Below are 27,060 nucleotides of genomic sequence, written 5' to 3'. Positions count from 1 at the left end.
AACATAAACATTAGGCTGGGGCATGTTTAGGAAAGGCAGCTTTGAGGAATGACCCAGTTTCTCAAAGGAAAAACACCTGGTTGGTGTTTCTGCTGTCCAGGATGAGGTCCAGACAGATAATGCACTTTAAATGAGGACTTACCTTTTTACCTCCAGTGACATCACCTTGAACTTCTGGAACAGTTATATTGTTTGGTTGCAAGAATTTCTCTTGTACCACCAGCATCTTCTTGCTACACTCTCCACAGATTATATGCCAGTAACCACATATCACACAAACATGGTCACTTTGCAACTCTGCAATGATAACCAGTCTAGGTCTAGGAAGGAATAACCAGGCCCTAAAGGAATATAATCTATGACTGTAACTGGACAGCTTTCACCCTGACCAGCATTCATCTTTTCACTTGTTTTCCTTTGGGAGACTACTTTCTTTCACTCTAGGCCATCACAGTAGGATTGTCAATCAAAGCCCCTAGAGCCATAGGATAGGAACATAATCCTAGTTAGGGTGAAAAGAATGCTAGAAATTTGATTCCTGAGCACAATGACCTAAGATAGAAAACATAGGAGATGAGATATTTTGATGGCAGGGCTCTAGAAGGACTGTCCCTGTTTCTGTAACTTAAGATTCCTAAAGTTACCCTGTTTTTTATCTTTCTTAAGGCTGTGGACCCAGCTTTTCTTAGACTTTATACGCTATCCTTTGTCCTGCTGATAAATTTTGTTTTGCTGAAGATATAGCCCAAATGAGTTTCTACTGCTTGCAATCAGAAGAGCCTACCTGATCTATTCATTGATGTCACTGTCAGCTGTTACCTAAAATTGGAAAGCTGGAATCTTGACCACTTTAATGTTTATTGTGGATCACTGTTTTGGTTTAAAGGAGTTTTAAAAACAAAATGCTAACATTTGTATCAAGAGTTCTTGAACAGGCCAGGCGCAGTGGCTCACACCTGTAACCCCATCATCTTAGGGGGCTGAGGCGGGCAGATACTTGAGCTCAGGAGTTCAAGACCAGCCTGGCCAACATGGTGAAACCCTGTCTCTACTAAAAATACAAAAATTAGCCAGGCGTGGTGGTGGTGGCACACACCTGTAATCCCAGCTACTCGGGAGGCTAAGGTAGGAGAATTGCTTGAACCTGGGAAGCGGAGGTTGCAGTGAGCCAAGATCACGCCACTGCACTCCGGCCTAGGTGACAAAGCAAGGCTCTGTCTCAAAATAAATAAATAAATAAATAAAAGAGTTCTTGCACAACCCTGAGTTAACTTCAAATCTCTTTTCATACATCCTAAAAAAAATAGTACTTTTATGAGTGAAGTAAGATATTCTGCCAACACAGTAGTGACCAAAAAAACTTTATTAGCTTAGTCTCCACCCTTTTAAATGTACTCTAGGTACAAAATAAACATTATACACATATAAGATCAGTCTTTCCAACTTTAGAATGTATAAATAAGAATGACAATTTTTAAATAAAATACTTTAGTCACAGTCACACAAAACTACCTTCTAAGGAAAACTGTCCAGTGAAGCAGTTAAATTTGTGCTTTCACCTATGAAGAATTAAATTTAAAATGCATTCATTCTTTCTTCTTTTAATGAAAAATAACCTACCCTTGGAAACAGCATAAGCATTGTTATGGTAGTCTAGCTCCTAAATGAAAATGTGGACTGAGTTACAGTTTACTGTAATAACCTACATAAAAAGCCTTTGAAAATTAGCAATCAATCAAAGTATTTATAAATTCAAGCCTCTTTCTTAGGATGAAAGGTAACACAGTTCCTTAACCTCTTTTAAAAGGAATTTTGAAATTAAACCTTACGGTCACAACTAGTCAAGACTTTCATTCAAAAATGTTGCTTAAATATCAAATTTCTCTTCACAGACGCTATGTCCATTTTCTTCATAATCTTCTCTTGTTACCACCATATCTTCAAAATCATCGTTCTCTGATATCAATTTTCCACCTTCCCAGGCATAAGTAATAGGGCTGAAAATAAAGGTATAAATGAACCCAGATGATTTTACAGAAAAACTGAAATGCCTAAAACATAAATTACTTATTAGGTTAGTGCAAAAGTAATTTGTGGGTTTTTTTGGCCATTAAAATGTGGCAAGCTCTGCCCAACCCAACAGAAAATCATTTAAGGTACAGAAATAAGCATACATTTCATATGAGTAGAGCAACCCAAAAAGGAAAGGAACCTTGTTCACTGCTACAAAATAGTAAATGTTCCTTTTTCCCTATGTCCTGAATTTATGGACCCTCTAATTCTAAGGAAAAAACAAGAATATAAGCAAAAGATCAAAAGATGCCTAAAAAGAAAAACTGTCATACTGAGTCTAAATTCTGAATGTGGCAAAGATATGTCATCTCAGTAATTCTCATAGCAACCCATAAAATAGCTACTTTCTTTCTTTTTGAGATGGAGCCTCACTCCATCTCAACCTCACTGCCCAGGTTGGAGTACAGTGGTGCAATCTCAGCTCACTGCAACCTCCACCTCCCAGGTTCAAGCAATTCTCCTGCTTTAGCCTCCCAAGTAGCTGGGACTATAGGCACATGCCACGACACATGGCTACTTTTTTGTATTTTTAGTAGAGGTGGGGTTTTGCCATGTTGGCCAGGCTGGTCTCGAACTCCTGACCTCAGGTGATCCGCACACCTCGGCCTCTCAAAGTGCTGGGATTATAGTCGTGAGCCACCACACCCAGCCTACACCCACTTTATAGATTTGAAAAATGAGGCTCAGAGAAGTTAAGTCTGGAACTAGAATTTAGGCTGGAACTAGGATCTAACTCAGAACTGTTTTCACAGTCTGTGCTTTTGCTGCTACACTTTGTTGCCTCTAATAAACGAAACAGAAAACACAGTGTATGATAAACAATTATGTGGGAAGACACAGACAATAGGTAAAATTAGAGCGAGTAAAACATCTAGTTTGGTTTTGCTATCTACAACCAAGGTTATACTTTGTGTTATGGCTCAATTCTATTTCTACTCTTCTTTTTCCCCAGTTTAGAGTTTCAAATCTGAAAAAGGTAAAGAAAAAAGTTAAATCAATGTTTTCTAGTCAAGTGTAGTGGCATATACCTGTAGTCCTAGCTACTTATGAGGCTGAGGCAGAAGGACTGCTTGGACCCAGGAGTTCAAGGTTGCAGTGAGCTGTGATCACACGAGTAACAGAGGGAGACTTTGTCTCTATTAAAACAAAGGTCGGTTATGGTGGCTCACACCTGTAATCCCAGCACTTTGGTAGGTCGAGGTGGGAGGACTGCTTGAGCCTAGGAGTTCAAGACCAGCCTGAGCAACACAGCAAGATCCCATCTCTACCAAAAATTTTAAAAATTAGCCAGGCATGGTGGTGCATGCATGCAGTCCCAGCTACATGGAAGGCTGTGGTGAGAGGATCACCTGAGTCCAGAGGTCAAGGGTGCAGTGAGCCGTGATCACACCACTGCACTCCAGCCTGGTGACAGAGTGAGACTCTGTCTCAGAAAAAAAAAAAAAAAAAAAAGAAACCCCAAAGCCAGGCGCAGTAGCTCATACCTGTAATCCCAGCACTTTGAGAGGCCAAGACGGGCGGATCACATGGTCAGGAGTTTGAGACAAGCCTGGCCAACATAGTGAAACCCCATCTCCACTAAAAATACAAAAATTAGCTGAGTATGATGGCGTGTACCTGTACTCCCAGCTATTTGGGAGGCTGAGGCAGAATAATCACTTGAACCCGGGAAGCGGAGGTTGTGGTGAGCCGAGATTGCACCACTGCACTCCAGCCTGGGCAACAGAGTGAGACTCCATCTCAAAAAATTTTTTAAAATGTAAAAAAAACCCCAAAACCCAACTTGGCTGGGCTAAGGCAGAAGATTACTGAGCCAAGGAGTTGGAAGCAAGCTTGTGTGAAACAGTGAGACTGTCTCTACAGAAAAAAAAAAGAAAAGAAGGTTTTCTTTTCTTTCTTTTTTCCTTCTTTTTTTCCTTTTTGTTTTTTTTAGAGACATGGTCACACACTGTCGCCCAGGCTGGAGTGCACTGATGCAATCCTAATTTACTATAACCTCCAACTCCTGGACTCAAGTGATCTCCCTACCTTGGCCACCCAAACTGGTACAATTACAGGTGTGAGCCACCAAACCTGGCCAATAAATGTTTTCTTTATTGTATTTATTATATTTGCATTAAGCTTTTATAAAAATGGATTTATATGTAAGTATACACATATATTTATACAAAAGCAGTGGATGCACAATAAAAATTTATTTAATAAAATAATAAGACTTAGTTCTGTGGATCCTTTGGCCTGTAACCCGTGCATGCAAGATAAAAAGCCAATATGCTTTATACTCTTAAGAACATATGAACATTAGTGGTGAGAAAAATCATTCCAATATTTTTAAGTTGTTTATTCATTTATCTCATAGCTATAAAAGAAAGGGATACCAATGAGGGCCTTCTATGAACTTCTATTGATTTTGGAAAATTCTACTTTAGCTTTAAAGCAAAACTCTAGAATTAAGAGCCAGGTATGTGGGGTCTTGTTTGCAACTCTGCCACTAACACTAGGGGTGAGTTTTTTAGACATGTATTTTGGTAAGAAGTCCTCACTCAAGGTAAGAAAACTGGGTTTTAATCTGATCATTGCTGTTAATTCACTATAAGGCATTTGCCAACTCATGAGCCCTTGTTTCTTTATTTACAAAATAAGAATATTGAATAGGATGATATATAAGCCCTTAGAGCTGTAAAATTCTACCTTCGTTCTTTTTGTTTTTTTGCAGTGGGTCGGGGGGAGTTGTTAGTTTGTTTTTGAGACAGAGTCTCGCTCTGTCACCCAGGCTAGCATACAGTGGTGCAATCTTAGCTCACACCAACCTCCACCTCCTGGGCTCAAATGATCCTCCTTCCTCAGCCTCCTGAGTAGCTTGGACTACAGGTGCACACCAGCACATCTGGCTAATTTTTTATAGAGATGGGGCTTCACCATGTTGCCCAGGCTGTTCTCAAACTCCTGAGCTCAAGTGATCTGCCTGCCTCAGCATCCCAAAGTGCTGGGATTACAGGCGAGAGCCACTGCGCCTGGCCCTACCTTAGTTTATTTTAACCACTAAAGTGGAAGTGATGATATGCACTTTTTCTCATATAACAGGGTACAGGGTAGACATAAAACAGTTTTGAATTTTAAAAACCTCATTAGAAAAGTCATTTAAAGGGAATTTTTAAAATTCTAAAATAATTTATGAATTGATAAAACTTATCACAATGGTTCAATTATTCAATTTCTATTCCTGACAGAAACTGTCAAGAAATAATACATCTCAGATAAACCATATAGGTAATAGCCTGATTGCTTTGCCTATAAAAATCTTTTACAACCAAGGCTGATTTACTACATGGGAGTAATCACCCCATATACTTAATTGAGCACCCATTGTGTACGAAACATTATGGTTGGCACTTTACATACTTCCATTTAATTTAGAGAAATGTAAGGTTTATCATTTCAATTTTTGAAAGAAGAGAAATGAATATTCAGCAGGTGAAATAAACCTGCCACCGTGGGAGAGCCAGGCTTTAAACTCAAGTCAACAGACCACCTTTTCTATATGCGGACTTCCATGTCTCATTTCTATATAAAACAACACTTACTTTTCAGGCAGCACAACAGAAACATCATAATCTGTTGGAGTAAGACATCGAACTTCTGAGTAAACCCGATCCCTAAATCCTGGGAAAAGGGAATTTCCTCCTGTCAAGACAATGTTCTTAAAAAAATGCGGCTGCATTTCTTTAAAAGAAAAAGAGAAGGAAAGGAAAAAAGGCATTAGAAAATCTGTTTACTTTTCTGGAAAGATGTGGATGAGGGATCAGATAAGAAGCAATTAGGGATTAGAGTTACTGGTGGGAAATCAAATTTTCAGGTCCATTCTAAGATTTGTAGTGAGGTTACAGTTTATACAAATAAAGACATTAAAGAGTGAAATATGACCTCATAGATCTTTAAAAGAAAAACCTAAGATGGGGGAAACTACTGGCTACTTACTGTACACTCACGTAAGCCATATAAAAATGAGTGACAGTGTAGTAAAAAAAAAAAAAAAACTTGATAATTATAATTATTATTCTCTAAAATGGGGGGGAGGGGTCTTGCTGTAGGCTGAGACTGTGAGCTATCATAAGGATGAAAAGGTCTTTCATGACATTTGAACTTACAAGCCCAAATCTCCACATTATCTCACTGAGGCAAACATATATGCTGTGCAATACTTACCTTTGATAATTAAAAACACTCATAATCTATGTTTAAAGAAGGGATCTAAGTATGAACACGCATTAAAGTTATATGATAGCAAATGTTAAGTATTAAAAGCCTTCAAAACACCACTGGAAAATCCATCAGGAATTAATAAGTACAGGCTGTCCCACCTAATGTTTCTGTTCAGTAAAACAAGGGCAGAGTTTCCGTATATTGACCTTGAGTCTCACTCTGCCATGACATTAAAGCAGTGTAGTACAAAATGTTGTACACATCATGACTGCAACCTTATATAAAATGGGAAATATGAAAATAGCTGTGAAATAATTATGTACGGATAGATTATTATTATTTTTTTTTTTATTTTTATGAGAGGAAAGCACATGGCCTGTGCTAGATTTTCTCCAATGCCTACTTCTTGTGAACCAGGGAGATATTAAAGTATCCTAAAACTCTAGAACATTATTTACTTAAGGCATGTTTCAGGAGAATCCAGAAATCACTATGAAACACCATATTCCAATCCCTTTAAAATTAATCCTGTATGTTACTCTAAATATAACAGAAAGAATAAGTCAGTCCACCAATAGCTGAAAACCATTAAATTGTTAAGTTATAAATTTTTATTCTGTACAGATCAGGGTTAAATGAAAACTTTTCTAAAATGGATATGGCAATTTAATACTCATGGGGAGATACATTTCTTCAAGTTTAAATGGACCATAATGATTTCTCCTCTATCAAATTTATAATCACAAAAAAAGATAAAAGAAAAGAAAAAAACTTATACTTAAAGATGAATCAAGAATTATTTAAGTGCATTATGGGATCTAGAAATCTCTGCAAATAAAACAGACTCACCAATTTCCCTGAAATTATTTAGAAAAAACAGCATTCATAGGGCTTATGATTCTTTTTAAACAATTATAATTCTTTAGTATTTTACTCTATTTATGTACCTTCAGGTAGATTCTGAATTGAATAGACAATAGCTTCTGGAATTCCCATTTCTTGAATGCCTATATCAGAAGGATTAAAGAGTATTTCTGGAACAGCAAATCTCTCATTGGCTAAACGAAGAATTTGTTCCCCAGATTTGTATTTTCCACTCAACACCATCTCTTCCCTTGGCTTAAAGAAAAAGAAGATTAAAGTTTAAGTTACATTAGTAATATGCAATACTAATATATTAACCATGTTCTTGGAATTTTCAGGATTCTCAAAATTGAGAAAAATGTGGCTGCCTTTACTGTTGCCAAAATCATACAAAACACAACTAAATAATTACTGACGCCAATATGGCTGTTCCTTCAAAGATAATTTGGCAGCTTTATTCCACACACTCTAAAATACAAAGAGGGCCAGGTGCCCTGGCTCACGCCTGTAATCCCAGCACTTTAGGAGGTCAAGGCGGGTGGATCACTTGAGCCCAGGAGTTCAAGACAGCCTGGGAAACATAGCAAGACACCTGTCTCTTAAGAAAAAAAAATAAAATAAAATACAAAGAAAAAAAGAGAACAGACAAGAGAGAACTTGATAATCTATCTATAATGGTACAATGATTCTAGTTCCTAGGGAACAAAGAACACACTCTAAATTAAAAAAATTTACTATGTCTTGTGTTTCCACTGTCTACTTTCACTGCCCTAATTTAGGTGTTTACTGGATATGTGCCTCTATTCTACTAGGATTTCCCCATTCCCTTCTGGAAAGAGCCTACATCTCCACATTTCTTTACTGTGTATTCAATCTCTATTCTAAATTAGTTTATAAATGATTTAAGCAAGTCCATGGTCCTTATCCTTGAAATTACCTTATAATTATAAGGCCTATGTATAACAAACAAACTTTAAACAACCATGACTCATATTTTCTTGTTATTTATTTTCTGCTACCCCACCCATTCTGTGAGCTGTAGTGCTGAGGGGGCTAGAAAAAATAATCTCCTCTCACAATATTCTAAATCATTAAAAATAATGGTCCCTCTCAATTTTACAACCATCAGCTTTCCTAGCTAGATTCAGGTAAAGACACTCATTTCATTTGACTTATTAATGCAGTTGTCCTCCCATGAAAGGATAGGTCCCAGTCCTTTATGTAAGTATAAAAATACTTAAAATATATTAAAACACTAGCAATTTATTAAAAAGTAACACATACAAATAATATTATAGATTCCTTAATATGATCAGCCATCTACTCTCTATTCAGATTTCAGCTTCCTGAGAGGTTTTTTCTGCTTCCCAAATAAAAAGATCCTTCACTATTCTCTATCACCCTATATTATCCTTCATAGCTTATATTGTTCACCATCACATATCCATGAACTAGCATAAAAAAGTACCTGGCACACAGTACTTAATAAATTTTTGAATAACAGTATGCAAGACAACAACATATCATTCATTAAAAATATTACATACATTATCCCACTGAACTCTCATATAACCCTGTAACACAGGCATATTTTCCTTTTAAAGTAATGATGCAATTGGGCTCTGCAAGAGCATATTACTTGTTCAAGGTCGTTCATATCATAACCCAAAGTACATACAAAATGTTCCTTCCACGATACTACCACTCATAACCTGGATATAAATGGTTAGATTTTGATCATTTGGTAATTTCATGCTCAAAACATTATTCTATAATAAAAAATATCCTGAAAATTACACAATATTCACAAATACTCCAGGAAGAACAAAAAACTATAAATCACTTTTAACCCAAAAAACTATAAATCACTTTTAACCCAAAATACAGTTATATGTAACAAAGAGAAGAATACTATGCCTCACAGAAGTATTCTTCCTTCTCAAGCAGAATGGAAAATATTTTCTATGAATTTACAAATTCATTAAATTCCAGCCATTCACTGACTTGAGTTTAAGGGATATAAGTCATTCTGTCAACATTCAAAATAACCTGAGATAGTTGCAGACTTAGAGAATTTCAGTTGACAAAACATTAGAGGTTATCTAGTTCATAGACCTGATTGAGAGAAGAGGATCATGGGACTTATTCTGGATTAAATGACTAACTAGGAGAGAGAGCCAGTCTAGATATCCTTGTTAAATGTTAGCACTAAAGCCATTAACCATTAACATGTAATCTGGAGGCTGGGCACACTGGTTCACACCTATAATCCCAGCACTTTGGAGGCCAAAGTGGGAAGATCACTTGAGCCCAGGAGTTGAGGCTAGCCTGGGCAACACAGATGAGTGTGGTAGCTCGTCTCTACAAGTAACTTTTTAAAAACTTAGGCGTGGTGGCAAACATCTGTGGTTCCAGCTACTTGGGAGGCTAAGGTGGGAGGATCACTTGAGCCTGAGAGGCCAAAGCTGCAGTGAGCCGTGATCGCGCTCCAGCGTGGGCTACAGAACAAGACCCCGCCTCAAAACAAACAAAAAATGTAATCTGGTACTACAAGTAGTTTCTGTTTTATTACAGTATAATTACAAAAGAGTATAATTACAAAAAGACTTTTATTTTAGACAGACAAATGAAATTTTTAAGTGTCACTGGGAGCTGCTACTTTAGGTCATGTGTCAATGTAGGTCATGATTACTACACAGCCCTCATAAAGTTAGTTCCAGTATAATTAAAGAAATGATCAGTGTAAGTTATGCTGGCTCTGCAGAAAGTGCTAATCAACGTTGAGGACGATTTTCTCAATTTAGGTCAGTCAAATTCATTATACATTAGCAAGCTTCCTCTTTCTGATAAGAAAGAAAACTGGAATTTCTATTGGTTGTTATCTGTAATGATATTACAGGCCTATTTTTATTGCTATTGTTACTACCATTAGTGCTAGAAAATCAAGTATGTAACTTCCCCCAACTACTTAAAAATATTCTTGAAACTATCAAAGTTCAAGTGTTAACAAAATCCTAGGAATAAAGGCTCTCAAATGTTTATTTTAATCAAGTATTAAAATCAAAACAACATACAAAATCCCAATAGGTAAAATATAACTGTTTCTAAATTTTTAAAAAATTAAGATGATTTAACACAGACTCTAATAAGGTATACATTTTAACAAAATTGACAAAAATTAAACCATTCTTTCTATAATAAACATTTGCTGTAACACTGTATCATCTGCCAAAAGCCCGGTTCCAACTGACTGTGTCCACTCATCTGATATTAAAATACACATTAGATATGAGAATCAGCAACAGTGTATCCTGAGTAAATTAAGTGCAGTCCATAACCAGATTCTGTTCACAAGGTCAAAGGCCAATAAGAAACCTTATATGGCTTCTGCCTTTTCTAAAGATGAGTAAACTAATGGTCAACTAGGAGAATAACCACACCTCTACTGGCTTATTGCATAAGGTACTCACTTGAGAAAACACGGCTTATGATTTGGCAAGGAAGAAGCCGGCAGAGTTTAGAAGAAAATATCCAATAAACAAATAGGCTGTCATTTGCAGGGAAGGAGAGTTGTTCTAAAAAGAAAGATTTCTTAGTTGACTATCTAATCATCTGGAAGAGGTTTTAAGTTTTCAAACTTATGAAGTAAGTAATTCTAGGAAGAGGAACTGAGAACATGGATACAGGTTTTGTTTTGTTTTGAAGTGCCCCAAGAGATTCCAATGACCAGTCAGGTTTGAGACTGGAAGTCACTGAGACTTCACTCAGATCCATCTCTGTAGTAATCAGGATTACAGAGTACCATAAATTTTCCACAAGGTACCAGCTATAAAATATGACGATGATCAAATGTTCCTAGTAAGAAAGAGGTTTAGTATTTGAATGTTTGGGGCAGTTTTCGTCTTGTAGAGAAGAAAAAAAACACACCTTCTATATCCTAGCTAGGACTTGGGCTTCCAGTTTCTCTCTACCTGATGTATGCCCAGGCAACCTTTTCCCATCATGTATCTTAATTCCCATTTCTGAAAGCCAGCCTAGGTCCTTTCAAAAGGATCTGTTTCATTTTTTGTTTTTTGTTTCTTCTGTTTTTAAAGAGACAGGGTCTGGCTCTGTTGCCCAGTTCTGGAGTGCAGTGAAATGATCATAGTTCACTGTAAAATCGAATTCATGGGCACAAGCAATCCTCCTACCTCGGCCTCCTGAGTAGCTAGAAATACAGGTGTGCAACACCATGCCCAGCTGATTTTAATTAATTAATTAATTAATTAATTTTTTCCGTAGAGACAGGGTCTCACTTTGTTGCTGAGACTGGTCTCAAACTCCTGGCCTCAAACAATCCTCCCGGCCGGGCGCGGTGGCTCAAGCCTGTAATCCCAGCACTTTGGGAGGCCGAGACGGGCGGATCACGAGGTCAGGAGATCGAGACCATCCTGGCTAACACGGTGAAACCCCGTCTCTACTAAAAAAAAAAAAAATACAAAAAACTAGCCGGGCGAGGTGGCGGTCGCCTGTAGTCCCAGCTACTCGGGAGGCTGAGGCAGGAGAATGGCGTAAACCCGGGAGGCGGAGCTTGCAGTGAGCTGAGATCCGGCCACTGCACTCCAACCCGGGCGACAGAGTGAGACTCCGTCTCAAAAAAAAAAAAAAAAAAAAAAAAAAACAATCCTCCCACTTCAGCCTCCCAAAATGCTGGGATAACAGGTAGGTGTGTGCCACCACAACCAGTCACAAGGATCTGTTTCTAAGAACATAAAAGGATGATTTCAGTTTTTATAGGGCCCCAAGTGGTCTCTGAACTCTGATTCATATTTCACCTCAATAATCTGGCCAAAAAAAATTCATTTTTGTTTTCAGGCATACTAAGTATAAAAAACTACATAAAACCCACATATTCACCAACCAGCTTAATGTAACTTTACAGATAAGCTGACACTCCCCTAATTTGGTGTTTTATCATTCACATACATAGTTTTTTATACTTTTACTTCATATTTAAGTATACTTTCATAACATACTATTATTCTCACCAAAAAAAGAGAATATATATTATTCTGCATAGACTAAAAGTATACATAGCTTTCTAAATGTGCTTTTCTATGAAAATCAGATTTCTGAGATTTATCCATGCTGTTTATATAGGCTCTACTTGATTTCACTACTGCTTATTATTTTATTATATGAACATATTCAAAAATTATTCTCCTTCCATTAGTGGATATTTAGGCAGGACTCAATTTTTCACTATTTTAAAGTACACTGCAATGAATATTATAAATGTCTCCTTGTGCAAATGTGCTTATGTTTCTGACCAAAGATTTTTAACTTCCCAACAGTCCTCATCAAGTTGGTAACCAGAAACGCAAACTTCACATTTACCTAAACACAGAAGTCATTTTATCTGAGCTGATCAAAGATAAACAGAAATTATTTTGAATCCATGATAAACTGCTTCTCAACACTTTGAAACTCCATTGGATTCTGTCCTTTTCTAACCTAATCATACCAGACCAAACGGAAGTAAAATTTGGCCCTGGGTCAGCTATGTCAATAATTTTCACAATAGGAAAATAACCAATTTCTAACTCAATTTAAACTAGTAAACAAAAATGGGTTAGCCATAATATACATAATGATACTGTTTATCTCCAGATTTGCCCTATGTGCTATCTTTTGGCTGATAGTTCTTTTTCTAAATAAATTTACTAAGAAATTTATCTATCAAATTTCACTTTTGCCTGGTGAAATGGCCAGCAGGAAGGTAGTAATCAACAACTCTCTAAGGGCCAGGAGCTGTGGCTCATGCCCGTAATCCCAACACCTAGAAGCCAAGGCAGGAGGATCATTTGAGCCCAGGAGTTTGAGGTCAGCCTAGGAAACACTGTAGGACCCCTCTCTACAAAAAATACAAATATGAGCCAGGCGTGGTAGCACATGCCTGCAGTTGCAGCAACTCTGGAGGCTGAAACAGGAGGATCACCTGGGCCTGGGAGGTCAAGGTTATAGTGAGTGCTGTGATCGCACCATTGCACTCTAACCTGGGTCACAGAGTGAGATGCTGTCTCAAAATAAAAAAAAAACAGACAGACAAAAGAAAAGCAGCTCTCTAAGGCCCTGCCAATCCCAGCTGGATGTGAAATTATTATTATTATTTTTTTTTTTTTTTTTTGAGACAGAGTCTAGCTGTGTCACCTAGGCTGGAGCACAGTGGTGTGATCTCAGCTCACTGCAACCTCCACCTCGTGGGTTCAAGTGATTCTCCTGCCTCAGCCTCCCAAGTAGCTGGAACTACAGGCACCTGCCACCATACCCAGCTAATTTTTTTTATATTTTTAGTAGAAGATGGGGTTTCACTATGTTGGCCAGGCTGGTCTTGAACTCCTGACCTCGTGATCCACCTGACTCAGCCTCCCAAAGTGCTGGGATTACAGGTGTGAGCCATTGCGCCTGGCCTAAATGAAATTCTTTTCAAATCTAACTGAGGTGATCACTTGAAATATCACTGATTTTTTTTTTTTAATTTTATAATAAGAGACAGGGGCTTGCTTTGTTGCCCAGGCCAGTCTCTTAACTACCATCTTGGCCTCCCCAAGTGCTGGGATTATAGACATGAGCCGTAGCAACCAACCATTGATAGTTTTTAAAAATTACCTTACAAAAGCCCTTTTTAATTGTACTGAAGTCAGGCAAGACATAGTCTATCATTACTGTATTTTCTTCTCCTTTCAACCTGGAAAACAAAATTGAGATTTATGAAATATCCTAATTATGTGTAACATCCCCCAACAATCTACTTTCCAATCCTTAGACTGTCATTATACATACTTTGCAATATCCATGTCTCTATAAAAATCCTGAGACACATAGCATACATCTTCTTTCACTTGATTAATCACATGTGTTTCATCCATAACATGTAGCTGCCTAACAGAAATAAAAGTTGTAAAATTTGACACAGAAACAAATATAATTTACAATTATCTGAAATTTTTTCTGGAATTAAATTTTCAGGCAACTGATTTTTTGAAGTTTGAAATTCTTGAATGTGTAAAATAATTTTAACTTTATGGAATACTGTCACTTCCATTAATTTCCACACTATTCCTCTGAGGGTAGATATTAGTCAGTTTATAGGTAAGGAAACGGAAAACAAAGATATTAAGTGGGGTTTATCTAACTAAAAAGCAAACATCCCCCCACAAACCATTCTGAATAGAATCTCGCTACGATCCCTTAACTCTATGCACTTTCTTTTCTGATTATATTAAGTATTGTTGAGTCAGCACACAGTACCAAGCACATACAAGCTGTTTAATAATAAATATTTGACTGAGGGTGAAGCTTAAACATTGGCTTACTATAGAAATAAAGATGTTTAACAATAAACAAAAACTTTTCCACCTCCCAAAGTGCTGGGATTACAGATGTGAGCCACTGTACCTCGCCATAATTATTTTTAATGAAAAAATTGCTAAATGTATGGCATGACTGGGTGTGGCCATCCCAGTATTCATTCTCCCACCAGTATCTTTAAAACATATATGTGTATACTTTAAGTTGACATGTAATAATTGTACATATTTCTCAGGTACACAGTGATGGTTTGCTGGGAACTGTGGCTACACCTGTAATCCCAGCACTTTGGAAGGCTGAGGCAGGAGGACAGCTTAAACCCACGAGTTTCAGACCAGCCTGGGCAACACAGTGAGAACCTGTTTACAAAAATGAGCCAGGTGTGGTAGCACATGCCTGTGGTCCCAGCTACTTGGGAGGCTGAGGCAGGATAATTTCTTGAGCCTAGGAGTTGAGGATGTAGTGAACCATGAACACACCACTGCACTCCAGCCTGGGTGACAAAGTAAGACCCTGTCTCAAAATCAAAAAGAAACCCACACAGTGCATCAGATCAGGATAACTAGAATATCCATCATCTTAAACACTTATCCATTTTTTTGTATTGGTAACACTCAACATCCTCCTTCTAGGTATCTGAGACTGTAACATTCTTGCCAAGCTCAGGGGCGCTAAGTGCAGGTCAGTAATCCCAGCTACTAAGGGAGGCTGACATGGGAGATCTCCTGAGCCCAGGAGTTTGAGACCAGCCTGGGCAACACTGTGAGAACTTGCCTCAAATAACAATAATAGTAATAAAATTGTAAAAAGAAAACAAACAAAAAGCAACTAACATTCTTCAAATAATAAACATATAGCGATGGAAAGCCAATCAGTGGTTGCCAGGAGTCAGTGACACAGTGGGGGAGCAAATATAAAGGAGTAGGGCACTTAGGGGAGCAAAGGGATACTGATGGTATGATACCATCCAAAGTTAATGTAACAAGAAATTGAGATTTAAGAAATCTACTTATGTGTTAAACACAGTAAAATTAAAAACAGCACCATAAGTTAATGTACAACATTTACGATTTTTTTTCTTTCTTTTTTTTTTTTTTTTTTTTTTTTTGGAGAGAGAGTCTCACTCTGTTACCCAGGCTGGAGTGAAGTGGTGCGATTTTGGCTCACTGCAACCTCCACCTCCTGGTTCAAGTGATTCTCATGCCCCAGCCTCCCAAGTAGCTGGGATTACGGGTGCACACCACCACACCTGGCTAATTTTTGTATTTTTAGTAGAGGTGGGGTTTTGCCATGTTGCCCAGGCTGGTCTTAAACCCCTGGCCTCAAGTGATGCACCTGCTTCGGCCTCCCAATGCGCTGGGATTACAGGCATGAGTTACCATGCCTGGCCTTAAAAGTTAGGAATAATCTTAAATTACTTTAAAAAGTTCCTTCCCAGAGCCCCAATCTCCCAAAGAATCAAAGCTAAGCATTACCTGTAAGATATGATCTCCTTTAGATGATTGGTTAAGAGTTTTCCTCCCACATTTATCCTGAAAGAGGAGAACTCAAATTTAATTATTGCACATATCATTCTGTTTAATCTTTAGAAACAACATGAAAATTAAATGCAACTCACCGAATAATTGCTTCCTTTTTCTTTTTACTTCTACAATAAGGAACTATATGTGTAAAGGAATATCCACTATCAACAATGATACAGCATAATTCGGAAGGATTATCTCGGAAATACCTATGTGCACTGAGAGCCCCAGCTATTTAAAAAAAGATATAGAAAAAAGTGAACAAAAATATAACACTACTTTAAAGCAATTAAAAAGGAAGAAAACGAAGACAAGCAGCAAGACAAAAATGTTCCCTTTAATTACAAGAAAAATGTTAATTTATAATATTATTCAGAACTGTCAAAAGATCTTTATAGTGTTTATACTTTAAAACACCACACTTACATGGTAAACATAATAAAAATTTGGTATCCATTTTTAAAGGTAAATATTCACTCTGTAGTTTAAAATAATTACTACAACAGCAGCTCATTTTTACTGATCATTTATTACATGCCAGACTCTATTCTAAAATCTGTATAACGAGTGTGTGTGTTAATACTCAAAACAATTCCATTTTACAGATGAGGAACCTGAAGCTCAGAGAAGTAAAGTAATGTGTTCAAAGTCACACAGTTAGGAAGTACCAGAGCCAGGATTCAAACCTAGGCTGTGTGTCTGTACAGCAGGGTTCTCAACCTCAGAACTATTGACATTGGGGGTTGGACAACTCCTTGTTGTACAGGGCTTTCCTATGTGTTGTAGGATGTTTAACAGCATCTTGGCCTCTACCCATGAGATGCCAGTAGCACCTTCCCAGTGGTAACGATTATGGTTCACTACAACCTCCACCTCCTGGGCTCAAGTGATCCTCTTGCCTCAGCCTCTCCAGTAGCTGGGACTATACACATGCACCACCACGCCTGGTTAATTTTTTAATTTTTCTTTTGTAGAGATGGAGTCTCACTATATTGACCAGGCTGATTTCAAACTCCTAGCCTAACGTGGTCCTGCTACCTTGGCCTCCCAAAGTTCTGGGATTATAGGCATGAGCCACTGCACCTGGTTGAGATTGTGACCTTAATCACTGCACATACTGCTGCTTATATGGACTTAAAATTCTGAAAATGAAATATTTAAATACTTTCATTGTACCCAACCATGTCACGTAATCTAAGCCTATAATAAACTTGCTTCTAGATGATATTTACAGATTGTTCTTCCTCACACTGGCAGCCTGAGCTACTAACATTATTTCAAACAATAAGAATTGGGCCTGGAGCCATGGCTTACGCCTGTAATCCCAGCACTCTGGGAGGCTGAGGCAGGAAGATCTCTTGAGTCCAAGAGTTCAAGATCAGCCTGGGCAACAAAATGAGAACCTATCTCTACAAAAAATAAATAAATCAGCCAGATGTGGCAGCACACACCAGTGGTGCCAGCTACTTGGGAAGCTAAGGCAGGAGGATACCTTGAGCCCAGGAGGTGGAGGCTGCAGTGAGCCATGTTTGTGCCAACACGCTCTAGCCTGGGCAACAGAGCCAGACCCTGACTTAACAAAAACAAACAAACAATAATAATTGCAAACACATAAATGACAGAAAAGATAACTACCTCAAAATCTTTCAGAAATGAGAAATATGTGGCTAGTAACTTCTTTAGAAAGAAATATTAGTAAAAAGATAAAATGAAAGATGTCTGACTATATAATCTCTGAGGGTTCATTTAGTTTTAAAATTCCAAGACTTGCCAGGCGCAGTGCCTCATGCCTATAATCCCAGCACTTTGGGAGGGCAAGGCGGGTGGATCACTTGAGATCAGGAGTTCAAGACCAGCCTGACCAACATGGTGAAACTCCATCTCTACTAAAAATACAAAATTAGCCAGGCATGGTGGCGCACGCCTGTAATCCCAGCTACTTGGGAGGCTGAGTCAGGAGGATCGCTTGAACCCAGGAAGCAGAGGGTGCAGTGAGCAGAGATTGCTCCACTGCACACCAGCCTGGGCAACAAGACCAAAACCCCATCTCAAAAACATAAAAATAAAATCCAAGTCTTATTTCCTTCAAATCTAAAAAATGCCACATAGTATTCTGGAACTTTAAGAGTTTATTTACTCAGTTCATATCCATATTCACATTTCACATAACTCAATTTCTTTTTTTTTTTGAGACAGGATCTCACTCTGTCACCCAGGCTGGCACGATCACAGCTCACTGCGGCTTCAACCTCCTGGGCTCAAATGATCCTCCTGCCTCAGCTTCCTAAGTAGCTAGGACTACAGGTGTGTGTCACTACGCCCAACTAATTTTTCTATTTTTTTTGTAGAGACAGGGTTTCACCATGTTGCCCAGGCTGATCTCAAACTCCTAAACTCAAGTGATCTACCCACCTCAGCCTCCCCAAATGATGGGATTACAGGTGTTAGCCACTGTGCCAGCCAAGAATGCCACTTAATATTTTGGGACTTTATGAATATTACCCTATTCATATCCATAGTCATATAACTCAATTTCAGTGAAAACTTGAACTCACCATTTACTCTTAAAACTGCTTGGAACTGGTATTCTTCAAATAGAATTTCATTCATTGATTCTTGAATTGAAGTGAAGTTAAAGTACGGTTCAGTGATAATAATATTAGTATCTAAAAAATCAACCTATAGGAGAAAATATTCCAAAATGTTTTATAATTTGTAGTGATAATTAACACTTGTTTTACATATACAAATTTATTTAATCCTCATAATAATCATGATAAGTCTTATTACTATCTCCATTTAATAGATGAGCAAACTGAGGCACAGAAAAGTTAAATAAGTGACCAAGGTTCATAGAGCTATTTAATGACATAGGTAAGATTTGAATCCAGGGAGTCTACTTATAGAATCCATGTACTTAACTATTATGCAGTTTTACTTCTCTTAGAGGTAGCACTAATATAATGTTACCAGCCTGGCACAGTGGCTCATACCTGTAATCCCAGCACTTGGGGAGGCTGATGTGGGAGGATTGCTTGAGGCTAGGAATTTGAGACCAGCCTGGGCAACATAGCAAGACCCCATCTCTACTTAAAAAATAATAATAATAATAAATAAAAATTAGCGAGGCATGGCAGTACATGCCTGTAGACCCAGCTACTTAGAAGGATGAGGTAGGAGAATTGCTTCAGCCTGGGAAATTGAGGCTGCAGTGAGCCATGATTGTGCAACAGAGCAAGACTCTGCCTCTAAAAAATGAAAGAAAATAAAATGTTACCATAAAATTGTTTAAAGACAATTATGGAAACATTAATGAATGATACAACAAATATTGGGGCTGTTATGTTTCTAAATAAAACGAAAACAAGGTCAGGCACGATGGCTCAGCTTGTAATCCCAGCACTTTGGGAGGCCGAGGCAGGCAGATCACCTGAGGTAAGGAGTTCCAGACCAGCCTGGCCAACATGGTGAAACCCCATCTCTACTAAAAATACAAAAAAAAAAAAAAAAGAGCCGGGTGTGGTGGCACGTGCCTGTAGTTCCAGCCACTCAGGAGGCCAAGGCAGGAGAATCACTTGAAGCCGGGAGGCGGAGGTTGTAGTGAGCCAAGATTGTGCCACTGCACTCTAGTCTGGGTGACAGAGCAAGACTCTACCTCAAAAAAAAAAAAAAAAAAAAGACAGGACAGGACAAGACAAAGACGAAACAAGAGAAAATGGGGCTGGCAGATTGCTAGAGCCCAGCAGTTTGAGATCAGCCTGGGCATCTCTATTAAAAAGAAAAGAAAATCATATTAAAAAATACTTGCAGATGTTTTATTTATGTATTTTATTTATTTATTGAGACATAGTCTCACCCAGGCTGGAATGCAGTAGTGCAATCTCAGCTCACTGCAACCTCCACCTTCCGGGTTCAAGCAATTCTCCTGCCTCAGCCTCCAGAGTAGCTGGGACTACAGGTGTGTGCCACCACGCCTGGCTAATTTTTGTATTTTTAGTAGAGACGGGGTTTCACCATGTTGGCCAGGCTGGTCTCAAACTCCCAACCTCAAGTGATCCACCCGCCTCATCCTCCCAAAGTACTGGGATTACAGGTGTGAGCCACCACGCTTGGCCTGTAGATGTTTGAAATAAAAAAATAATAATAATAAAACAAAAAACACGAAAAGGGCAAGATGCTTAAGATATTCAAGTTTACGTAATTCTTTCACACACATTCTTAAAAAGTATTAAAACTTGAACATTTTCTCTGTATACCTATAATCACATTACAGACATTAAAAACAACAAAATCTTCTTGTAATATTCACGTATTTAGATACGTAAGCAAAGACATTTTATTGTGAAAATTAAGATGATACAGTGAATTGATCTAATAATAGAAATCTGAAGTAAAATTTTGAGTTTCATACAGACTATCTTTACTCAACCTCTACTTCAACATGGAAATTTTATGCACTTGCATTTATTATTTATTTTAAAAGTGACTTTATATACTGAGAATATATTCATAAGTTTATAAATCTTAAAATGTAAGTTATAATTTTTCATTACAATTAAACATGGAAATAGAATTTGAATACATACTCTAATTTGTTACCTGATACATTTCTTTTCCAAAAAGGTAATCCCAAACTTGTCTTTGAACATCCCAATTCACCAAGTAGCCCTAAAAAATATTTTTGTAAATTTAAGTATCAAGACTATTTGAATAATTTTTAAAAATCAGATTATAAATATTTGAATAATATTTAAAAATCAGATTCTAAATCACTGATTTCTATCTCTGGTTACCATTTCCAGTGTAATGCTGTTTGAATTTTTTTAATTAAAATTTTTTTATTATACTTTAAGTTTTGGGATACATGTGCAGAACGTGCAGGTTTGCTACATAGGTATACTGCTGTATGAATTTCAAACCGATTATGTTAGTATGTTTTTCTCCTTCAAAAAGTTAAAAAAACAAAAAACTCACAAATAAGCAATAACTAAAATGTCAGAGGTTCAAAAGACACACCAATATATATATACAGTTGCCTCCCTATACTTATTTTCTTACATTAATGTGTGCATACCACTTAAGAGTTAATGTAAGTAAAAATCAGTACTCACAATAAGTAACTAAATCATGGTCATTTATTTTTACCCAAACAATTAAATTTTAATTTGGGTTTAATTAGGTTGTAGTTAAAATTTAAGTTACACGCAGCCTTCTACATACAATTAAAATTATCTTTAAATTTAGGTCTACAATGCTAGAAATGAAACATAATTAATTGGATTACCTTTTGAAAAGGAAGGATGTAAAACAGTCCAGAAGGGTCTTTGATTTCATCTATCTGGTTGGCAGTGAAAGTTTTAAGACGTGCTGTTTTTGACCGGAACTGACAATTAGGAATAACCCTAGAAACAAGGAAACAAATAATTATCCCCTAAATATTTAGCTCCTAAAAACATTTTTATTTAACCATTACTATTGATGCCAAAAGATTAGTGTATCCTAAGATTGATATATCCAGTGTTTCTCATTCTGTCTTAAAATAATACAAGAGGCTGGGAGTGGGGGCTCATGCCTATAATCCCAGCACTTTGGGAGCAAGATGATCACTTGAGACCAGGAGTTAAGACCAGCCTAGACAACACAGCCAGAACCTGTCTCTACAAAAAATAAAAAATAAGGCCGGGCGTGGTGGTTCATGTCTGTAATCCCAGCACTTTGGGAGGCAAAGGCGGGCAGATCACTTGAGGTCAGGAGTTCGGGACCAGCCTGGCCAAGAGGGTGAAACCCCATCTCTACTAAAAAAAATACAAAAATTAGCCAGGCATGCTGGCACATGCCTATAGTAACAGCCACTAGGGAGGCTGAGGCATGAGAATCGCTTGAACCTGGGAGGCGGAGGTTGCAGTGGTCCGAGATCGCACCCCTGCACTCCAGCTTTGGTGACGGGGCAAGACTCAGTCTCAAAAATAATAATAAAATTAAAAAAAAAAGAAAAATACAAATCAGGCAGGCATGGTGATGAGCATCTATATTCTATCTTCTAGAGGAAGGCTGAGGCAGGAGGACTGCTTGAATGCAGGAGTTTGCAGCTGAAATGAACTGTGATCCCACTACTGCATTCGAGCCTGGGTGGACAGAGCAAGGCCCCGTCTCTATTTCACAATAATAATAACATTAAAATGTCCCCCCAATTTTTTTTTAAAGTTCAGTATGTAACAAGTTCTATATGGATCCTTTCTCTAATAATCCTCAAGAAATCCTTACAGGTCAGTATTGCTTCTGCCACTGCAGAGATGAGAGGCAGTATTTTGGTAAAGGTCTTAGTCTTTCTGGCTTTAACACAGAAAGTCTTAACACCATTTGGATTAAAGATTCACAAGTTAGACCAGGCGTGGTGGCTCATGCCTGTAATCCCAGCTACTCGGAAGGCCGAGGCAGGAGAATGGCGTGAACCCGGGAAGCAGAGCTTGCAGTGAGCCAAGATCACACCACTGCACTCCAGCCAGAGTGAGACTCCGTTTCAAAAAAAATAAAAAAGAAAAAAGATTCACAAGTTAAAAATTATGGCCATAAAAATTAAGTTTCCGGCTGGGCACGGTGGCTCACGAATGTAATCCCAGCACTTTGGAAGGCTGAGGCGGGCAGATCATGAGATCAGGAGTTCAAGACCAGCCTGGCCAACATGGTGAAACCCCATCTCTACTAAAAAATGTAAAAATTAGCTGGGCATAGTGGTGCATGCCTGTAATCCCAGTTACTAGGGAGGCTGAGGCAGGAGAACTGCTTGAACCCAGGAGGCGGAGATTGCAGTGAGCAGAGATCATGCCACTGCACTCCAGCCTGGGCAACAGAGCAAAACTGTATCAAAAAAAAAAAAAAAAGAAAGAAAAAATTAAGTTTCCACGAAGCCAAAGACCTTCAATCAGCAAGATGCTATAGGGCAGGGGTCCCCAGCTGCAGGGTTTGTGGTCCGGTACCTGTCTGTGGTCTGTTGGGAACCAAGCCTTCATAGCAAGAGGTAAGCACTAGGGTGGGGAAGAGGGGTGGGGCCATGAGCATTAACATCTAAATTTCATCTCCTGTCAGATCATCCATAGCATTAGATTCTCATAGGAGGACGAACCCTATTTTGAACTGTGCATGCAAGGGATCTAGTTTGCACACTTTTTTTTTGTGAGAATCTAATACCTGAGAACAGTTTCATTTCAAAACCATCACCCAAACCCATACCCCCAACCACATGTTAAAATTGTCTTCCATGAAACCAGTTCCTGGTGCCAAAAAGACTGGAGACTGCTGCTGCTATGGGGTACAGAAGTAGCAACTTTTTTTTTTTTTTTGAGACTAGTCTCCCTCTGTCGCCCCAGGCTGGAGTGCAGTGGCGCGATCTCAGCTTACTGCAAGCTTCGCCTTCCGGGCTCAGGTCATTCTCCTGCCTCAGCCTCCCAAGTAGCTGGGACTACAGGCGCCTGCCACCACACCCGGCTAATTTTTGTATTTTAGTAGAGACAGGGTTTCATCGTGTTAGCCAGGACGGTCTCGATCTCCTGACCTCGTGATCCACCCGCCTCAGCCTCTTGCTGTTTGCCATGAGCTTACAATCTGGTTTGGAAGACAAACTAGAGCCATTATCAATTATACACATACAACACGACACTGGGATAATACTGTAAAAAATGTTTTATACCCGCTTATGTTACTTATAATACTGTCGACATTTTCTCTACATGTTTAAATATTCTTTGAAGACATAACTTTAAGAAGCTGAATTTGTTATCAATCTCATGGTCGTATTTTGATGTATTTAGCCAATATGCTATTCCTGATTATTTAGCTTACTTCCCATTTTTTGGCTGCCTGTATATGATGTCTATGAATAATACAAAGCACTTCTAATTAATTCTCTAAGTAATAATAGAATTACTGTGTCGTGGACGGGCGTGGTGGCTCACGCCTGTAATCCCAGCACTTTAGGAGGCTGACACAAGCAGATTACGAGGTCAGGAATTCAGACCAGCCTGGCCAATATGGTGAAACCCCCGTCTCTACTAAAAATACAAAACTTAGCTGGGCATGGTGGCGCGCGCCTGTAGTCCCAGCTACTTGGGAGGCTGAGGCATGAGAATGGCTTGAACCTGGGAGGCAGAGGTTGCAGCAAGCCAAGATGGTGCCACTGCACTCCAGCCTGGACGACAGAGCGAGACTCCCTCTCCAAAAAAAAAAAAAAAGAATTGCTGTGTCGGCTGGGTGTGGTGGCTCACACCCGTAATACCAGCACTTTGGGAGGCCAACGCAGGTAGATTGCTTGAGCCCAGGGACTCGAGACCAGCCTGGCCAACATGGTGAAACCCGGTCTCTATTAAAAATACAAAAAATTCGCTGGGCGCACGCCTATAATCCCAGCTACTCCGGAAGCTGAGGCGGGAGGATCACTTGAATTCAGGCTGCAGTGAGCTGAGATCGCACCACTGCACTCCAGCCTCGGCGACAATGATATTGCCAAAATGTTTTCCAGAAAGGCTGTAACAATTTACATTCCTACTCAGTCTGATTTCCCTCTTTTTCAAAAGAAATGAAAAAGAAGGAAAGGAGGAAGGAAGAAAAGAATTTTTTTTAATGCTCTGTTAATTTGATAAAGGAAAGGCGTGACTTTAAGTTTACTTATTTATTCAAACACATATTTTATGACTATACATGTTATGAATGCCATTGTATTAACAGTACTTTTGTTTAACTGACCTTACCAACTAGGTCGGCCAGTAGGCCAAAGTCTTCAAAGCCTCTAGATCCTAAGACTGTGATTTTTAGACTTTTAGGGGGTCATAGAACCCTTTGAGAATCTAATGAAACCTATAATCTTGTACCCAGGAAAATCCACATGCACCCAAACACGCTGCCCAGTTTCCAAAGGCTGATGAACTTTACGGACCCTTCTGTTAGGAACGCATCTCTACAAGTCTATTTTCCTTGGCTATTTCCTCTTAAGAAATAAGAGACATCCCACTTCCGGGGCCTTGCAGCCCCGGAAAACTAAAACCAAAATCAATTTCAATTCAAAGCATCACAACCACCCACCCAGCTCCAATCAGGGAATCCCTCTGGCTAAGTCAGGGCTGCGCGGGGGCGTTTGCAGTTCATTGGTGTCCGGAGATGAAACGTAGCACATGAAACCACTAGGCGTATACATCTTGTCCCTCGGAGAAAGAAAGCACTTACGACACATTTTCATGGCTGTAACCGATTTTGGCGTTGTAAGCTCCGTTATCCAGCACTAAGGTCGTCATTTCACCACCAACCGCACCGCAGCCACCGTTGTTTTCCCTTTCCGACCCCTCTGCTCGAGCTTTTTCCGGTACTCTATGGTTTATTGGGCGGAGCATTAGAACGCGCCTCTGGTCACCCTAGCAACGATGGACGCCGGAAGTCGGAGATGCTAAGCAGCCCAGACTGTTAGGGAGTGTCCGCTGTGCTTCCAAACTTAACCTGTTCATGTGGTGGCGATATTTGACTGCTAAGTGCTTTCTCGCTCATTTCGTATTTGTTTTTAACTGCGCAGATTGATTTGCGCAAGTTTTTTCTAATCCTGTAGAGAACCGGCTGCGTGATGGTGTGTGTGTGCATGTGTGTCTATGTGTGTGTCTTCCGATAGCATTCTTCAGACGGTGACATTCTTTGAAGAAAAAAGTGCAAAACCATACGCAGCAAGAAGGTCTATCGACTGCCTTGCTCTTGGACTCAAATTCATACTGTCCTCTTCCCCATCCCACTTGCTCTTCAGGACGAAGCTGAGTCTTTCTCGTCCAAAAATGGCTTTTGGACCGGACGCGGTGGCTCGCGCCTGTAATCCCAGCACTTTAGGAGACCGAGGCAAGCAGATCACTTGAGGTCAGAAGCTCGAGACCAGCCTGACCAACACGGCGAAACCCCGTCTCTATTAAAAATACAAAAAGTAGCCGGGCGAGGTGGCGGATGCCTGTAATCCCCAGTACTCGGGAGGCTGAGGCAGGAGAATTGCTTGAACCCGGGAGGCGGAGGTTGCAGTGAGCCGAGATGGCTCCACTACATTCCAGCCTGGGCGACAGAGCGAGACTCCTGCAGGGCGGGGACTTGGCAGGTGCGGGAGGCAGGACCTGGCCTCCGGGGCGCCGCGGGGGCAACGGCCAGCGGGCGGGGGCAACGGCCAGCGGGCGAGGACAACTGCCAGCGGGCTTGGAGGGGCCGGGAGGCGACTGCAAGTCCCAGGCCACTTTGAGCGCCTGCGGGAGGAGCGGGGCGGCGGGGAGGGGGCGCCTCGGGGGCAGGGAGGGCAGCAGTGGCAGCGCGAAGGCGCGGGGGCCCGGGCACCTACGGTTGGCGCGCAGGCAGCCATACCGGGGCCGGAGCCCGGCCAGAGGAGGGCAGCGACGGCAAGGGGGAGGCCGAAGAGCCCGGGGCGGGTCCCGCGCGGGAACCAGCGCGACTGCGCGGCTACCGCAGCCGCCAGTTCGTGCTGGACGCGCACCGCTGCTGCCTCTGCTACTTCGAGAACCCCCACGACCCGCTGCCCCTCCGCCACCTGGACATAGCGGAAGCCTGCTTCAGCTACCAGGGCGCGAACGAGGCGGTGGAGCAGCCTGCGCGCTTCCAGGTGCACAGCGCGGGAGTCGCCAAGGTGCTTGAGGTAGGACCGCGCGCCCTGCAACCGCCTGGGCGCTTCTGTCGGCGCCTCCTGCCTCGCCTGCGGGCCTGCCCCATCCACCCTCCTTTCTCCAAGGTCTCCTCGCACCCTGCCCACGTCGGCCTGCCTTTCCCCACTTCTCCACATCCCGTCCTTGTTCTTATCTCCTCCCCTCCACCTGGGTTTAGGCCAGTGTGGCTGGGGTTCCCCAGCCCCGTCTCCTTCTTCAGACACTTTGACGCATTATCTCCCTCTGCGCCTTCCCTCTGGCCCCTCTCTAGTGTCCTCTCAGCCCCAGCATCCCGTGGATGTCCAGTGCAGCCCTCCCAAGCATTCATAACCGTAAGTTTCTGCCCCCGGGGCCTCCTTTAGAACTCTGCTGGGACCTTG

At 40.1% G+C, this 27,060-nt stretch overlaps 1 protein-coding gene across 1 annotated transcript; it reads right to left on the bottom strand.

The window, feature by feature from the left end:
- Window positions 1–1,345: 1,345 nt before the first annotated feature.
- On the bottom strand, window positions 1,346–25,408 carry ACTR6 (actin related protein 6). The gene is made up of 11 exons (XM_010383569.1): window positions 25,230–25,408; window positions 21,298–21,415; window positions 20,613–20,681; window positions 18,569–18,692; window positions 16,109–16,244; window positions 15,966–16,022; window positions 13,963–14,061; window positions 13,789–13,867; window positions 7,224–7,395; window positions 5,658–5,796; window positions 1,346–1,997 (listed from the first exon to the last, which is right to left on the bottom strand). Exons 1-11 carry the CDS (start codon window positions 25,391–25,393, stop codon window positions 1,868–1,870), a joined length of 1,287 nt encoding a protein of 428 aa, XP_010381871.1. The 5' UTR covers window positions 25,394–25,408; the 3' UTR covers window positions 1,346–1,867.
- Between the last annotated feature and the right edge of the window lie 1,652 nt (window positions 25,409–27,060).

This window comes from Rhinopithecus roxellana, chromosome 10 (assembly GCF_007565055.1).
Source record: "Rhinopithecus roxellana isolate Shanxi Qingling chromosome 10, ASM756505v1, whole genome shotgun sequence".
NCBI lineage: Eukaryota > Metazoa > Chordata > Mammalia > Primates > Cercopithecidae > Rhinopithecus > Rhinopithecus roxellana.
This window is presented reverse-complemented; position numbering and strand designations above follow the sequence as displayed.